The sequence below is a fragment of the Mus caroli genome, unplaced genomic scaffold (assembly GCF_978045245.1).
Source record: "Mus caroli unplaced genomic scaffold, Mus_caroli_1 scaffold_13, whole genome shotgun sequence".
Taxonomy (NCBI): Eukaryota; Metazoa; Chordata; class Mammalia; order Rodentia; family Muridae; genus Mus; species Mus caroli.
In genome coordinates this window covers 1,095,699-1,110,000 of record NW_028227268.1, presented here as the reverse complement: position 1 = coordinate 1,110,000, position 14,302 = coordinate 1,095,699, and the positions used below count along the sequence as shown (strand labels likewise).

General features: G+C 48.5%; 1 protein-coding gene across 5 annotated transcripts in view; it reads right to left on the bottom strand.

The window, feature by feature from the left end:
• The window catches only part of Ccdc57 (coiled-coil domain containing 57), a 107,681-nt gene that overhangs the window by 72,355 nt on the left and 21,024 nt on the right, over positions 1 to 14,302 (bottom strand). For all 5 annotated transcript variants that reach the window (XR_015044901.1, XM_029484105.2, XM_085829344.1 and 2 more), the window contains exons 4-8: positions 6,064 to 6,165; positions 5,608 to 5,765; positions 5,401 to 5,475; positions 3,970 to 4,170; positions 1 to 133 (exon numbers count right to left, since the gene is read on the bottom strand). The exon at positions 1 to 133 is cut by the window's left edge and continues 26 nt beyond it. Coding sequence is in view for 4 of the 5 variants with exons in the window: in XM_029484105.2 (XP_029339965.1) it covers positions 1 to 133; positions 3,970 to 4,170; positions 5,401 to 5,475; positions 5,608 to 5,765; positions 6,064 to 6,165 (669 nt within the window). In the remaining variant the exon portion in view is untranslated. The remainder of the gene's footprint in view (positions 134 to 3,969; positions 4,171 to 5,400; positions 5,476 to 5,607; positions 5,766 to 6,063; positions 6,166 to 14,302) is intronic.

The window sequence follows — 14,302 nt, the reverse complement described above, 5'->3', positions numbered from 1 at the left end:
CACCTGTGCCTTGAGCTTCATCTCTTCTTCCTGCAGCGTGTGAATCTGAAAGTCTTTGGAGACAGCCTCCTTGGACATCTGTGTGATCTGGGCGTCCCAGGCAGCTTTCAGAGCTGCCGCATCGTCACGAAATCTGCACAGGAAGAGTGTGAGAGTGCAGTGAGCGTCTTCTGTTCTCTCTCATGCTCCCATACAGACCCAGAGGAGCATACACACAGTTGGCCAGCCCTCTCAAAAAGCCACATTAGAAGGCAAACCATTGCCTAATTTAAGACCATGGTTCTACTCAGGAAGAAACATCCAGCAGCCAGCCAAGCTACTGTTAACTAATTGACTATAAAGGGCCAAATTACGCAAGGGGGAAAGGTGATCTGTACACACAGCCTGTGGGACTGAAGAAGTGCTGCTGATGAGTCACCTTTGCATCTTTCACTGTGCCCAGTCCAGCACCTAACACACTTCAGTTAAGAGTACAAGAAGACTCTAGAGGCCACACATTAGATTGGCAGTCAAATGTTGCTGGGCGAACCGCCCAAACACGCAAGCTTTCCCAAAAAACACACATCAAGTGACACTTTCAGGAGAGGCCATCTAACCAAGACCATGCCTTTGCCACACGGTGCACCAAAGACCACACCCCTGGGAACAGACCTTCTGGGGCTCTGTGCTGATGGGCTGTCCCACATGGCCATGACAAGCAGAAGGTGAGTAGCTGCCCTGGATCAAGAGCCAGGTGTTGAGTCTCAAACCTGCCCTGGAACAGCATGGAGAGCCACTGTGCCACATCTCACACACTTTGGGAGTTCGGAGAACAGGACAGGCGAGGTAGCCCACCCAGCCTTCTGAGCCAGTGTCTGGTACTGAGGAAATGCTCCTGGAAATGCCCTCAGCAACACTTCTCACCAGGCTGCTTCACAGGCCAGCATTCCCAGGGTCAGCACAGAAACACCTGGTCCAGTGACCTGTGTCCACTGTGGCCTCCTTCACATTCTACCTCCCTTCCCCAACACGTGGCCTGACTTAGCTGCCAGTATGACTACTGCCGTCTTAAAGTGAAGACCAGTAGACTCTGACCGCTCCAAGTGGAGCAGGCATGCCACTAGCAAACCTGTGTCTTTATCCCAATCCTACATGTGTGCCCTGTGGTTCCAGAGCAAACCCACCGAGAGGGCAAGCACTGCGCACTGAGGTTGTCACAGAATGCCAGCACATGCTGGACAGAGGTGGACTGGTCACCAAACTCCCCACAAGTAAGAAGAGAGATTCAAGTTTGGGATTTCTGAACATGTTCTTTTGAGATGGGGTTTCAGTTAGCAGCCTAGGCTGGCCTCACCTTAAGAGCTCTGAGATTACAGATACGTGTCACCCTGCCCTGTTTTCTACTGTTAGGGAAATGCCCTGTCTGTGTAGTAATAACCCCCCTCCCCTTTTTTTTTGGTTTTTCGAGACAGGGTTTCTCTGTGTAGCCCTGGCTGTCCTGGAACTCACTTTATAGACCAGGCTGGCCTCAAACTCAGAAATCTGCCTGCCTCTGCCTCCCAAGTGCTGGAATTAAAGGCGTGAGCCACCAGGCCCGGGTTTAACTTTTTTTTTTTTTTAAAGTAATAACCCTTAAGGAGCAAAAAATACTTAGAGACAGAAACTAAAAATTAGTTAAAACTGGGTGTGACACACCATAATTCCAGGAGGCCAAGGCTGGAGGATTATGAGTTCCAAGCTAGCCAGGACTGTACAGAGTGAGACCCCGTCAAAACACAAAGTCATTTAGTTTAAGGCTTCAGGAGGCGGCAGGAAGCAGCCAGGCTCTGTAGGGCCCAGCCACCGCAAAGGAACAGCAATGAGCCAGCATTCGTTCCTCGAGGCAGCCACAGCACAGCTGGGCATCGCTGGCTCACTATGGTGAGCTGCTTGGGTTTCTTACAAAATAAACCAGAGCACACTGGACTTAACAAAGCAGCACCACCAAGCTTCTCAAAGTACAACTGCTAGTTTTATTTTTACTTTATGTCTGTGGTATTTTGTCTGCATGTGTGTTCCGAGGACTGAACTCGGACCCTTGGAGGAGCAGCCATCACTCTTAAGCACTGAGTCATCTAGCCCATGTAGAATAAGCTTTAATTTCCTGATACTTCACAGGTCTAAGAACTACTTCTCCCCATAGTAGATGTGTAATTTGGGTAGCAATTTGTCTGTTTTAAAAAAAGGGGTGGGGAGTGGGGGCTGGAGAGATGGCTCAGTGGTTAAGATCACTGACTGCTCTTCCAGAGGCTCTGAGTTCAATTCCCAGCAAACACACGGTGGCTCACAACCATCTGTAATGGGATCTGGTGCCCTCTTCTGGTGTGTCTGAAGACAGCTACAGTGTACTCATATACATAAAATAAACAAATCTTTAAAAAAAAAAAAGATAAAATACCCTCATCTAAGCCTGGGAATGTTAGCAAATACCCGACTTCAGTGTTCCTTTGAACACTGTGTCCCTGTGTATTTCCTCACTGCCCAGGATGGGGCTCAGCACTGCACACCCAGTACTACTACACCTCTCCAGTGCCCACAGTTCTTGACACAAGGCACAAGCAGAGCAGGTTGTCCAAACACTCTGGCTTGAATTAAATATTGGGAAGGAGCCAGTGTCCTGGAGCACACCTGTAATTCCAGCACTGGGTAGGCTGTGGTGGGAGAATAGAGGCTTCCAAGCCACCTCAGTCTACACAGGGAGCCGTGTCTCAAAAACAAAGCAAAACAAAAACAAACAAACAAAAAAACCCAGTTAAACCCAGAGCTGTATGGTTTGAATTTCCACCTCTGTTCATGTCCACTAGAGAATTGAAAGCAACATCTATAAAGGATGTCTGCCACCTGCACTAAAGCAGAGTCACTCTTAAGAGCAGAGGGGAAACACCCATGTGTACAAAGCAGATAAAAGACTGTGGCCTGTTCACACTGGGATATCAGCCTTAAAGACACAAAGTTTGACTTAACAAGCCACTGCCCTCCATAGCTCAATACTAAAATAGTTAACTCTTGTTAGGCATGGTATTCTTGTGTGCATGCATGTGCAAGAGTGTGAAGGAGGACATGTGCAGATGCACGTGTGGTGTGGGTGCATTGCACAGGTCAGAGGTCAACCCTGGGTCTCGCTCCTCAGTGGCCATCTACATTGAGATAAGGATCTCCCTGGGACCTACGGCTCACTGACTATGCTGGGCTAACTGGCAAAGAAGGCCTCCATGGCTTCTGGAGGTCTGGAGGTGTATATTTTGACACAATCACAGTTTAAAAGAAAGTGTCATCCTATGAATGTGGATGACCCTTGAGAACTTGAGTCTCTCTGTGACAGGCCAGACATATAAGGGCAAATGCCAGAAGATTCCAATTTGTGTGCTGTTCCTAGAGTTAGCAAACTGACAGGCACTGCCGACTGAAGGCTGCTGGGAGACTGGGGTAGGAGTGGCACCTGGAGCCAAATGGGACTAGCACTGCAGACGGATGGATGAAACTGCATTTGCCATATCCTGATGCCAGTGCTACATACCTATAACCCCAGCAGCTCTTAGGAAGTTGAGGCAGGAAAAATAAGTCCAGGGGCAGCTATAGTGACACATGCTTGCAATCCCAACACTTGGGAGGTGGAGGCACACGGATTATAAATCCGAGGCTATCCAAGGTCATAGAACAAGTTCTGGACCAGGTTTGCACAAATGAGGCTTTGTCTCAGAAAAACAAAAAGTGAAGACAATAGGTTAACTTTGTTATATACACTTATCACAAGTAAGCATAAATATAAAACTATATAATTAAAAAGAAAACATTACTAGAAATGGCAGCGGGGTCAGGGGGTTGGGGGTGGGCAGAAAGCCCCTACCCACTGCTTGCAAAATTCCATTCTAAAATGGCCCACATCTGCCTCTGCCTTGGACACAGGCACACAAGGCTGTTGGGCTGGGCAGGCCAGAGACAGCAGCTCACTTGTCCGTAAGGGCGTTCTTCTCCTTGGCGTCCTCAGCTCGAGTGCACTCAGCCCTGCGCAGTTGTCCCTCCAGGGTTTCACAGCGGAACTGAAGCTCCAGCACCTTGGCATCCAGAGTCTGCAGCTCCTCTGCATGGGCGCGCTTCACTGCTGCCAGCACTGTGTCTTTCTCCCTGGCTTGACGGTCAAGCTCTTCATGTCTGAAACACAGGGAAGGGTCCCGCGGTGGCTCACTCAGTGCCCTGGAACCTTCCAAAGTGTTTGCCATCCTTTCTTACACTACAGCTGTCCCTGACAAGATGGCTGACTCTGCAGGAGTAACTTGTGGGCGCGCTCGCTCTTTCCACGTAAGCAGATCTTCTTAGGTGCCGGGCTCTCGGAGGCCCCCAAAGCTCACACACAGACACCAAAGCAGATTCGCAAAACACTCCTAACAACCTAAGCTTGACCAGCCATGAAAAACAGACGCCACCTGCCTCTCAGATGGGCAGACTCCTGAGCACTCCCTTAGTGTATCAGTTTGTCTGTACTGCACAAATCATGGCATGAGAAAACACAAGAGAGAATTTCTTCCCCTTCTGGGCAGCCTGAGTGTGTGGTATGTGGTACCTACAGTTACTCTTTCCTTTGGAAGAGAGAGTAAATGCGTCTTGCTGAGTCCACACTGAGCTTCCAGCTGGCATCCCTGCCCCACTCCTCGCTGACCCACTCCTTACTGTCCCAGCACCTCCTGAACCCTGCTGTACTGGGGGAGGAGCAATGCTTTATCTGCATGGCTGAAGCTCTGACTTGGGCCAGAACACCACCACTTCCTGGGTGTCCCAGACCTGGCAACGTGAAGAGCCTGCTGCAGTCAGAGGGACAGAACCCAGAGTCTACATCAGCGATAGTAGGGGGACATCAGCATGGCAAAGCTTGGGGCAATCGTCTAAAACTTATACACTAGCTAGTAAGACATCCAAGGTCTAAATGTTAATGCTTAATTTTTAAATACTTATTTATCTAGTGTGGGGGCATATGTGGAGTCAATTCTCTTCTTTTACCACGTGGGTTCCAGGGATGGAACTCAGATCACCCGCTGTGGTGACAAGAGACTTAATCCATAGAGTCATCTCATTTACCCATAAAAGTTAAAATTTAACTAAGGTTATATTTTTAAAAGCCTGTTTTAGACACTGGAGACTAAATCCAGAGTTTTCAACATTCTTAGTTTGTGTTTTATCAGTGACCTGAATTGGACTCTTGGCCCTTAAAAAAGTTTAAGCTTGGAGACACCGGATGCCTAACACTTCTCTGAGGAAGGAGAGCATGGAGTCAGCCACAGCTGCGTCCCAGCTCAGGCTGCCCGCCCACCGGCCACAGGGCTCTTGTCTCCAGTAAGCGTGATCTAGACTCTTTTCCAGTGGCACCACCCAGGCAGAAATACGCACTTCCTCCTGAAAGTCTCCTCAGCTTTCTTCTTGGCCAGCTGTGCCGAGTGAAGCTTCTTCTCCAAGCCCTTTATCCTAAACAGAAACCATATCAGTAAAGAGCAGTTACGTAAGAGACCAAAGAGTAGAACGGGAAGACGCCAGGAAGGCAACGCCACCAGATCTAGTCCTTACGGCCACAACGCCTGGAGAACAGAACCTACGCACCGAATATCCTTCACAGCCTCCAGATCCTGGAGTTCCCGGGCATGCTCCTGCAGCTTCCTCTCTAATTCCATGTGCTTTGCTTCTGCCTTCTGCAGACTCTCTGCTGCCCGTGCTCCAGCGTCTCTCAGAGCTTGCAGCTCTTTGTTTAGTAGTTTTATCTGAGAAAGATTGAAAAGTTCCAGGAGAGTAGTAGCTGGGTAAAAGGAACAGTGTGAAGTTTGGCGTGGTCCCAGCACTCGGCAGGCACAGGCAGGCGGAGCTCTGAGTTCAAGGCCAGCCTGGTCTACAGAGTGAGTTCCAAGATAGACAGGACTACACAGAAAAACCCTATCTCAACAAACAAACAAACAAACAGACTGACAGACTGACTAACAAAGGAACAGCATGGTGTTCTGCAGCAAAGGGTAATTAAAGCTGCAACGGTGATTCGAAGCCCGGGGCCAGCCAATTAGTTACCTTGAGCTCATGCGTCAGGACTACGTTGTTCATGTCGTCAGCCCTCAGCTGGAACTCATGCTCTCTTCTCTGCATTTTAGATTCAAACTCCAGCAGCAGCTCCTGGGACAAAAGAGCCAAGAGTGAAGGAGAGGGCCGCCGCCAAGGCCTCAGCTCAGGTGTGAGACTGACGCACATCGTGAATCACATTTTTATACTACATACAAAGTTTTCTGTTCTACAGATAAACTGCTTACCTCTATTTCCCTACCACCACTCTTCAATATCTATGCATCTATACACGCCTTTAATCCCAGCACTCGGGAGGCAGAGACAAGCGGATTTCTGAATTTGAGGCCAGCCTGGTCTACAGAGTGAGTTCTAGGACAGCCAGGGCTACACAGAGAAACCCTGTCTTAAAACAAACAAGCGCTGGTAAGATGGCTCAGTGGGTAAGAGCACCCGACTGCTCTTCCGAAGGTCTGGAGTTCAAATCCCAGCAACCACATGGTGGCTCACAACCATCCGTAATGAGATCTGACTCCCTCTTCTGGAGTGTCTGAAGACAGCTACAGTGTACTTACATATAATAAATAAATAAATAAATCTTAAAAGAAAGAAAGAAAGAAAGAAAAACAAACAAAACCAACCAATCAACCAACCAACCAAAGACAGAACAACAAAAATTCTCAGGTAAAATGGGGTCATAGGTGAAACCATTTTAAGAAGCCTCTTTCTGAGGGATGACTGTAACTCTTGCAGTTCCATGAGCACCCAGGCTGCAGTCATTGCTGTCAGGCTAGCATATATTCCCTTCTGCAAACTTCCTTCTCATTTCTGACATGATGAGGCCTGCCACAGGGTCCTTGGCTGATACGAGTGTTTGGATCCTCCAGTTACCAGCGAACCAAAAAGCCTAATTTCTATATTTCTGGGGCCAGGTACTTAATTTCATTTTTGATCAGCACAGAGCCAGAGCCCCTGGGAGGACTGAGTGCTCAGGCATACATGCCAGGCCTAGTCCTGGGCCCTGCCCTGCCCTGCCCTCCACCAGACTCCAGCCCTGAAGGACAGACTGATGCAGCTCTGAGGGAGTTGTCCCCACCCTTACCCCATGAAGCACAATCCAGCCCTGGTAGACAGGTGCACTGTGTGAGTTCTGCAGCAACAGGTCTTACTTTCTGGCTCAGGAAACTGCAGAAAGCACAACTAGAAGTTATGTTTCACTTTTTCAATCCCTTGAAAGGTAAATGTGAAATATATAGTCACGTGAGTGACCCTTATTGGAATTAGAATATTAAAATCATTACTATAATTATAAAATCATGGCCAAATGCTTGCCTGTTATGTGTGGTGCCTTGGGTTCTATTCCAAGCATAGGAACAAATGAAGGAAAAAAGGAAGGAAGGAAGGAAGGAAGGAAGGAAGGAAGGAAGGAAGGAAGGGAAAAAAGGAAAGGAGAGGGGAGGGATAGAAAGGGGAGGGGAGGGGAGGGGAGGAGGGTGGTGAGTTAGTAGAACCTACCTGTAAACCGAGAACCTGGGAGGCAAAGATAGAGAAGATCCCCTCAAGTTCTGGGCAGCCTTGGCTACATGTTAGGAATCTGTCTCAAAGGACAAAACCAAAGCAACCAACTAACCAAACAACAACAAACCCACAGAAATTGAAACATTGGTTTTTCTGAACAAAATCCACAGAGGAAGTTCTGCAGGTTGTGGCCACCAGAGAGCAGAGTTCCATGCTACGTCAAGCCTGTGCTGCCACCTTCTGGTCTTGCTGGACAGTGTGACAGGCAGCCATGGCCTGTCTCCACTGTGCTCTTGTCAAGGTTCTGGGGACTGTGTCTCTGGATAAACCATGGGACCTCACACAACAGTCTGTCACTCTGCCTCCTTGTACACGTTCTTTGTCTCAACAACTGGCAGTCAACCTCTGTGGCACCTGCCTCTTCCATCAGGCCCATCAGAGCTCAGGGTCAGATGTCCCCACTGGCTCCCCCTCTGGGCATGCTCTTATCTGCAGGAGACTACTACCCCATCAGCCTGCTGGCTACTTCTCCCACGTCTGGCCCAGGAGGTCCGCAATCGTGTATGTCACTGCTCTACACAAACACTCAACAGTTTCCCATGGTGCCAAAGTCTTTAAGGCCCTGAAGGCCGAGCTCCACTTTGGACATTTTTCCTTTGAACTTGAACTCTAGCTTCTAGGTATCCCCAAGCACATGGGCAGGTTCTTGTCTTCTTCCTCCTGAACTCTCTTCTGCACCCTCACCCGTCTGTGGCTCCTCTTGCCCACTCACTGTACTTGAGTCCAACCCCACTCCTGACCCTCCCGTCTCATCACATCTACAGGCAGTTAACTGTCCCAAGGTGTTCTTCCCTCTGTAAGGGCAAGCATGGCAGGTATGACTGACAGGCGTGACAGGTATGACAGGAATAACAGGGATCCATGCACAATCCCAAGCCTGAAGAGCTACCAGCATGTAGCATGCATTCAGAAACATTTCTGAAATGAGTGGGTAAATTTCCTCCAATGTCTTGTGAGCCTATGACTATCCAACAAGAAAAAGGATTTTCTCTGGTTCACAGTACGTGATAACTGACCAGTCCGTTACTAGTCATAAGCTTGCCTCAACTTATATGAGAAGAATCATTATTTCATTGAATCGGTTCTATTTACAAGGGTGACCAACATGTGAGACTCTGGCCCAACAACAGAAAAGAGCAATTGAGCAAAAGAGTTGTTGGCCTTTAAGATTCTGTGTTAACACAACTCTCTGCTCACAACTACCCAGAAGGCCAAGACTGTTCCAGGCCAGATCAGGCTGCTATAGGCAGACTGCCCAGGGCTGCAGAAGGCTGCCTCAGGCTGGCTATTCCAACCCACCAGGGGCAGACCTTTCCCTAGCCTCCTGCAGCAGAGCTGGCACAGTAGCATGTAAGGCTTTGTGCTTCCAAAGATAGGGCTAGGGACACCTGAGTGTGCTCCACTGAGTCTGCGCAAACTAATCATTCAGCCGCCTTTCCCAGCTAGAGACTCTACTGAAGCTCCCTTGGTGACTTTGGTACCACTGCGAGAGTGTCATTTCTTAGACACAACAGTTGCTGAGTTGTTTTTGGTGGTTGTATTGTTGCTAACTTTTTAGACAGGTTCTCATTTTGTAGGCCAAGTTGGCCTTAAACTCACAGTGATTCCCCTGCCTCAGCCTCCCAAGTATTTATTAAGATTTCTTGCCACCTTGAACCGCCACATCTGGTACAATTAATCTTTTCTTTTTTTTTTTTTTTTTTGGTTTTTCGAGACAGGGTTTCTCTGTGTAGCCCTGGCTGTCCTGGCACTCACTTTGTAGACCAGGCTGGCCTCGAACTCAGAAATCCGCCTGCCTCTGCCTCCCGAGTGCTGGGATTAAAGGCGTGCGCCACCACGCCCGGCTGTCAATTAATCTTTTCTTGACTACATTATTTCCAGGCTCTGGCTCAATGTGCAAGACTCCTGGCTGTTTTGGAGGTCAAACTGGTCGTTCCCACTCCACTCCGCATTCTCTTAAAGGCACGATCCCTCATCAGACCCAGATAGATGCCCTGACAGGGAAAGCTAGGTGGGAACGGCAGGGGGTGATAGAGAACTCAGGCGATGGGTAGGGTGAGCAGGAAAAAAAGAGTTCTTGGGAGGCAGGCTCCCCCTCCCTCCCCCCAGACAGGGTTTCTCTGTGTAGCCCTGGCTGTCCTGGAACTCACTTTGTACACCAGGCTGGCCTCAAACTCAGAAATCCGTCTGCCTCTGCCTCCCGAGTGCTGGGATTAAAGGCGTCATCTAGAAGCTCGTTTAATTAGGGGAAACAAAGGTTATTTAGGCCTTTGGGGGGTGAGTAGGGGCTGGGGGACGACCTGGACCAGGGTACTGGAAATGCCTTATTTGCATAAGGAGTAGTTCCAGGTGATGACCTTATAAGGAGAGAGGAAGTTTAACCTGTGTCTTGGCCACCAGGCTATGTGACTACCTCAAAGGTCATAGGGGTCGAAGCTTGGGTCTATGTGTGCTGGGACTTGCGGACCCAGGGCAGGTTTATAAGAGGTTCTGTCTTGAGAACTGCTCTTCTCGGTGAGTCAGATCCTCTGGAACTGGAGTTACAGACAATTGTGAGCTGCTCTGTGGGTGCTGGGAACTGAACTCAGCTCCCCTGGAAGAAAAGCCAGTGCTCTTAACTACAAAGCCATCATCTCTTCAGTCCCTAGAAGTACATATTCACACACCTGGATACAGCTACTGAGCTGGTAAATGTCCATAAGGTCCAGTAGCAGTAGTCTTGCTTTTGGCTGGCAAGGCTGAAATATATCTGCACTATCCTACCCGAGGCTTTTATTGGCTCCCAGATCCATTCTGCAGGTTAGCTCACAGGGATCTTGACTTTTCCACATAAGGACCTCACATTGGTCTGAAGCAAGTCCTAGCTTGCTTCTGTTACTGTGATAAAACACTTGATCAAAACCAGCTTGGGGAACAAGGGCTCACTCAGTAAGAGGTTCTATACAGTCCATCATTAAGAAGCCAACACAGGGGCCGGGCGTGGTGGCGCACGCCTTTAATCCCAGCACTTGGGAGGCAGAGGCAGGCGGATTTCTGAGTTCGAGGCCAGCCTGGGCTACAGAGTGAGTTCCAGGACAGCCAGGACTACACAGAGAAACCCTGTCTCGAAAAACCAAAAAAAAAAAAAAAAAAAAAAAAAGAAGCCAACACAGGGGCCGGGCGTGGTGGCGTACGCCTTTAATCCCAGCACTCGGGAAGCAGAGGCAGGCGGATTTCTGAGTTCGAGGCCAGCCTGGTCTGCAAAGTGAGCTCCAGGACAGCCAGAGCTATACAGAGAAACCTTGTCTCGAAAAATCCAAAAAGAAGCCAACACGGGAAGAAGCAGAGACCATGGAGAAATGCTGCTTGTTGGCTTGTTGGCTTCCCCTGGACTGCTCTTTCTTCTACAGCCCAGGATCAACTGCCCAGGGCTGGCACTGCCCACAATGAGCTGGGGCCCTCATTAACTAGCAATCAAGACAATGTCCCATGCATGCCATTGGCCAATCTGATGAAAGCAACTCTCAGTCAAGGCTCCCTCTTCTAAGGCACCTCAGGTCAACAACTAGAACAAGCCCTCACATTTAGGAAAGTGAAGTAAGCAGAGGACACTGCAGACTTACTGGTAACAGACTTGCAATGTCAGTGGTTAAGAAGCAGAACCTGACTAAAATGCAGGGCCTCCATCTCTGAAATCCAAGTTGCTGGTGCCACAGCCAAGAAGCAGGAGGCCTCTTCAGATTCTGGAGGCAACACACACCTCACTTGGGTACCACTGAGTAGTCCTAAACATTACCTGGGTGACGGTGGTATAAAGTGAGGGATATGGTACCCTTCAAAAAGCCGGCAGGTGCTTCTCTTTTCTGCCCCCTCCACTTGTTTTTTTGAGGGTGGGTCTTGCTGTAGACCTGAGTCTGCCTCCGGAGTGCTGGGATTAAGGGTGAGAGCCACTACTCCTGGCAGTTTTGAATGGGACATAAGATCGAGAAGGCTCTCCAGTAGGTCAAGGTCAAGGCTGCTCGTCATTTGGGTCACATGACAGCAGACCCTGAGGTGGCAGAAGCTCCCACAGCATCCACAGATACCCAGGTCTACAGGCCAGGCTGTAGCTTAGTGCATGTGAGTGCTAGATTTCACCTCCAACACTAGGAAAAGAAGGACAAACCCTCTCCTTTTATGTTCCTTTATTCTTGTTTTGCTTGGTTTTTGTTTGGTTAGTTGGTTAGTTGTTGGGTTTTTTTTTTCCCAGATAGTATCTCACTATGTAGCTCTGGCTACCCCAAAACTCACTATGTAGACCAGGCCGGCCTCAAAATCAGAGATCTGTCTGCCTCTGCCTCCCGTGTGCTCACACTAAAGGCGTGTGTCACCACAACTCAATGATTTGGCTTTTGTTATTTTATCTTTTTTTTTCCTCACCCAGAGGTGAGGACCAAACCGAGGGCATAGCAAATGCTCTACCACTGAGCTAAATCCCCAACCCCTTCTATCCCCACCTTGGTTCTCTCTCTCTCTCTCTCTCTGTGTGTGTGTGAGTGATTGGGTCTCATGTTGCCCTAGCTGAGCAACTCACAGAGACTCTGGGACTCACAGAGATCCCCCTGACTTGACTGGATTAAAGGTGTGCATCACTAAGCCAGGCTCCCTATTTCTTTTTTGTCAGCAAACTCTTGGTCAGCCACTGGGTCTTGCTATAAACCCAAACACTTGGCTATAAGCCACCAATTTACCATGAGATTCCAGCTGGTTCATCATCTGACCCACTAACCTATAGTGTGACATTTACTGCAATACACCATCAAGGAAAACTGGTATCTACAAGAGTACAGTGAGTCAAAAGGCTACAGCCCTCATTCCTGCTACCAGGCTCTCTCTCTAAAGCCTGCATCTGTGGCCTCAGGGGGAGCTCCTATAAGCAGTTCACAGAGGAAGATAAGGCTTGGCTGTACCATGATTTTCAGGCACCACCTGAGGGTGCCTAGCTACAACACACAGGCTCTCCCTAGAACATTCCTGAAGGACAGCAATCCTTCCCAGAAGGCAGGACTTTGGGCAGTGAACTCATTTTTTTGGAAGGAAAAAACTGGGCAAATATGCAACTCTATACTGACTCATGTGCTGCGGGCAATGGGTTGGCTGGATGGTATAGACTAGAGGGCCTGTTCTATAGACAGTATACAACCTCAATTTCTTTCTTTCTTCAATCGTCCCTATAATTGCCCAGTGGACTCATGAGCAGCGTGGCCATGGTGGCAGGCTTCAGCAACGTGGACTTCCCACTTAGCAGGGATTGTCTGGTTGTGGTTACTGTTGAATGCCCACACTACCAGCAACAAAACCCATACAGTGCTCCTCCCTGGAATCATTTCCAGGACGACCAGCCAGAGACCTGGTGGCCCACTGCCATCAGGGAGGGGACAGCGCTGTGTCCTTATTAGAGCAGATATTTATTTATTCTGAGTACAGGTTTACTTTCTACCTTCATGTAATGCTTGGACCACAGAATGCCTCATCCACAGAGCATGGATGTCTCCTGACCAAGGACCCACTTCACAGTCACAGAAATACTCAGTGGGCTCCAGGTTGTAAGATTCGTGGGTCTTATCATGGTTTCGCCATCATGAGCAGCTGGCTTGATTGACCAGTGAAATGGCCTTTTTTTAAAAAAAAAAAAAAGATTTATTATATGTAAGTACAATGTAGCTGTCTTCAGACACCACAGAAGAGGGCATCAAGTCTCATTACAAATGGTTGTGAGCCAACATGTGGTTGCTGGGACTTGAACTCAGGACCTTCAGAAGAGAAGTTGGTGCTCTTAACCACTGAGACATCTCTCCAGCCCTGAAATGGCCTTTTGAAGATTAACTTGCTGAGCTGAAATGAGATCTAGAAGGCTGAAGAAGCTCTGAATTGGAATTCAATAAATGGTAATTTCCACCATGGCAACAATCCATGGGTCCAGGATGAGAGGTAGCAATAAAAACGGCATTACTCATTACCACCTCTAGTAAGCCATTTACCTCCTGCTCTCAGGGTGCTGTGCTCTGCTGGGTGCACCACAAGTCTTGATTCCAGAGTGGGAAACTCTTCTACAGGCACTACAATGGTTCCACCAGACCTCTCAGGCACTGTTGACCACATTGGGACCCTCCAGCCCCTAGGTCAATAGGTGAAGAAAGGAACTACGGTGCTGGCTGAGGAGATCGGCCCAGACTCCCAGGGTGACCGGATGATTACCCCACAGTGGAGGTCAGGAAGATCCTGAGACATCGAGTATTACCATGTTTTGTGATTATGGTTAGTGGGGCCAGACATGGTGGAATATAAATATTTATTTCCTTTCTTTTTAAAATAAGGGAACACAACATTTTATTTTAAAAATTCAAATAGCTGGGCAGTGGTGGCACACACCTTTAATCCCAGCACTTGGGAGGCAGAGGCAGGCGGATTTCTGAGTTCGAGGCCAGCCTGGGCTACAGAGTGAGTTCCAGGATAGCCAGGACTATACAGGGAAACCCTGTCTCAAAAAAAAAAAAAAAAAAAAAACCCAAAAAAAAAAAAAAAAAGAAAATTATGTCAATTTATTAAGCATTCACAGACTGTCAGGCTTTAAAATACCAAGTTTGTTCATGTTCTTTTAGAGCAAAATCTACTGTTGTTTTCCACTTGTTTTTATATGAGACTGACATTTCAG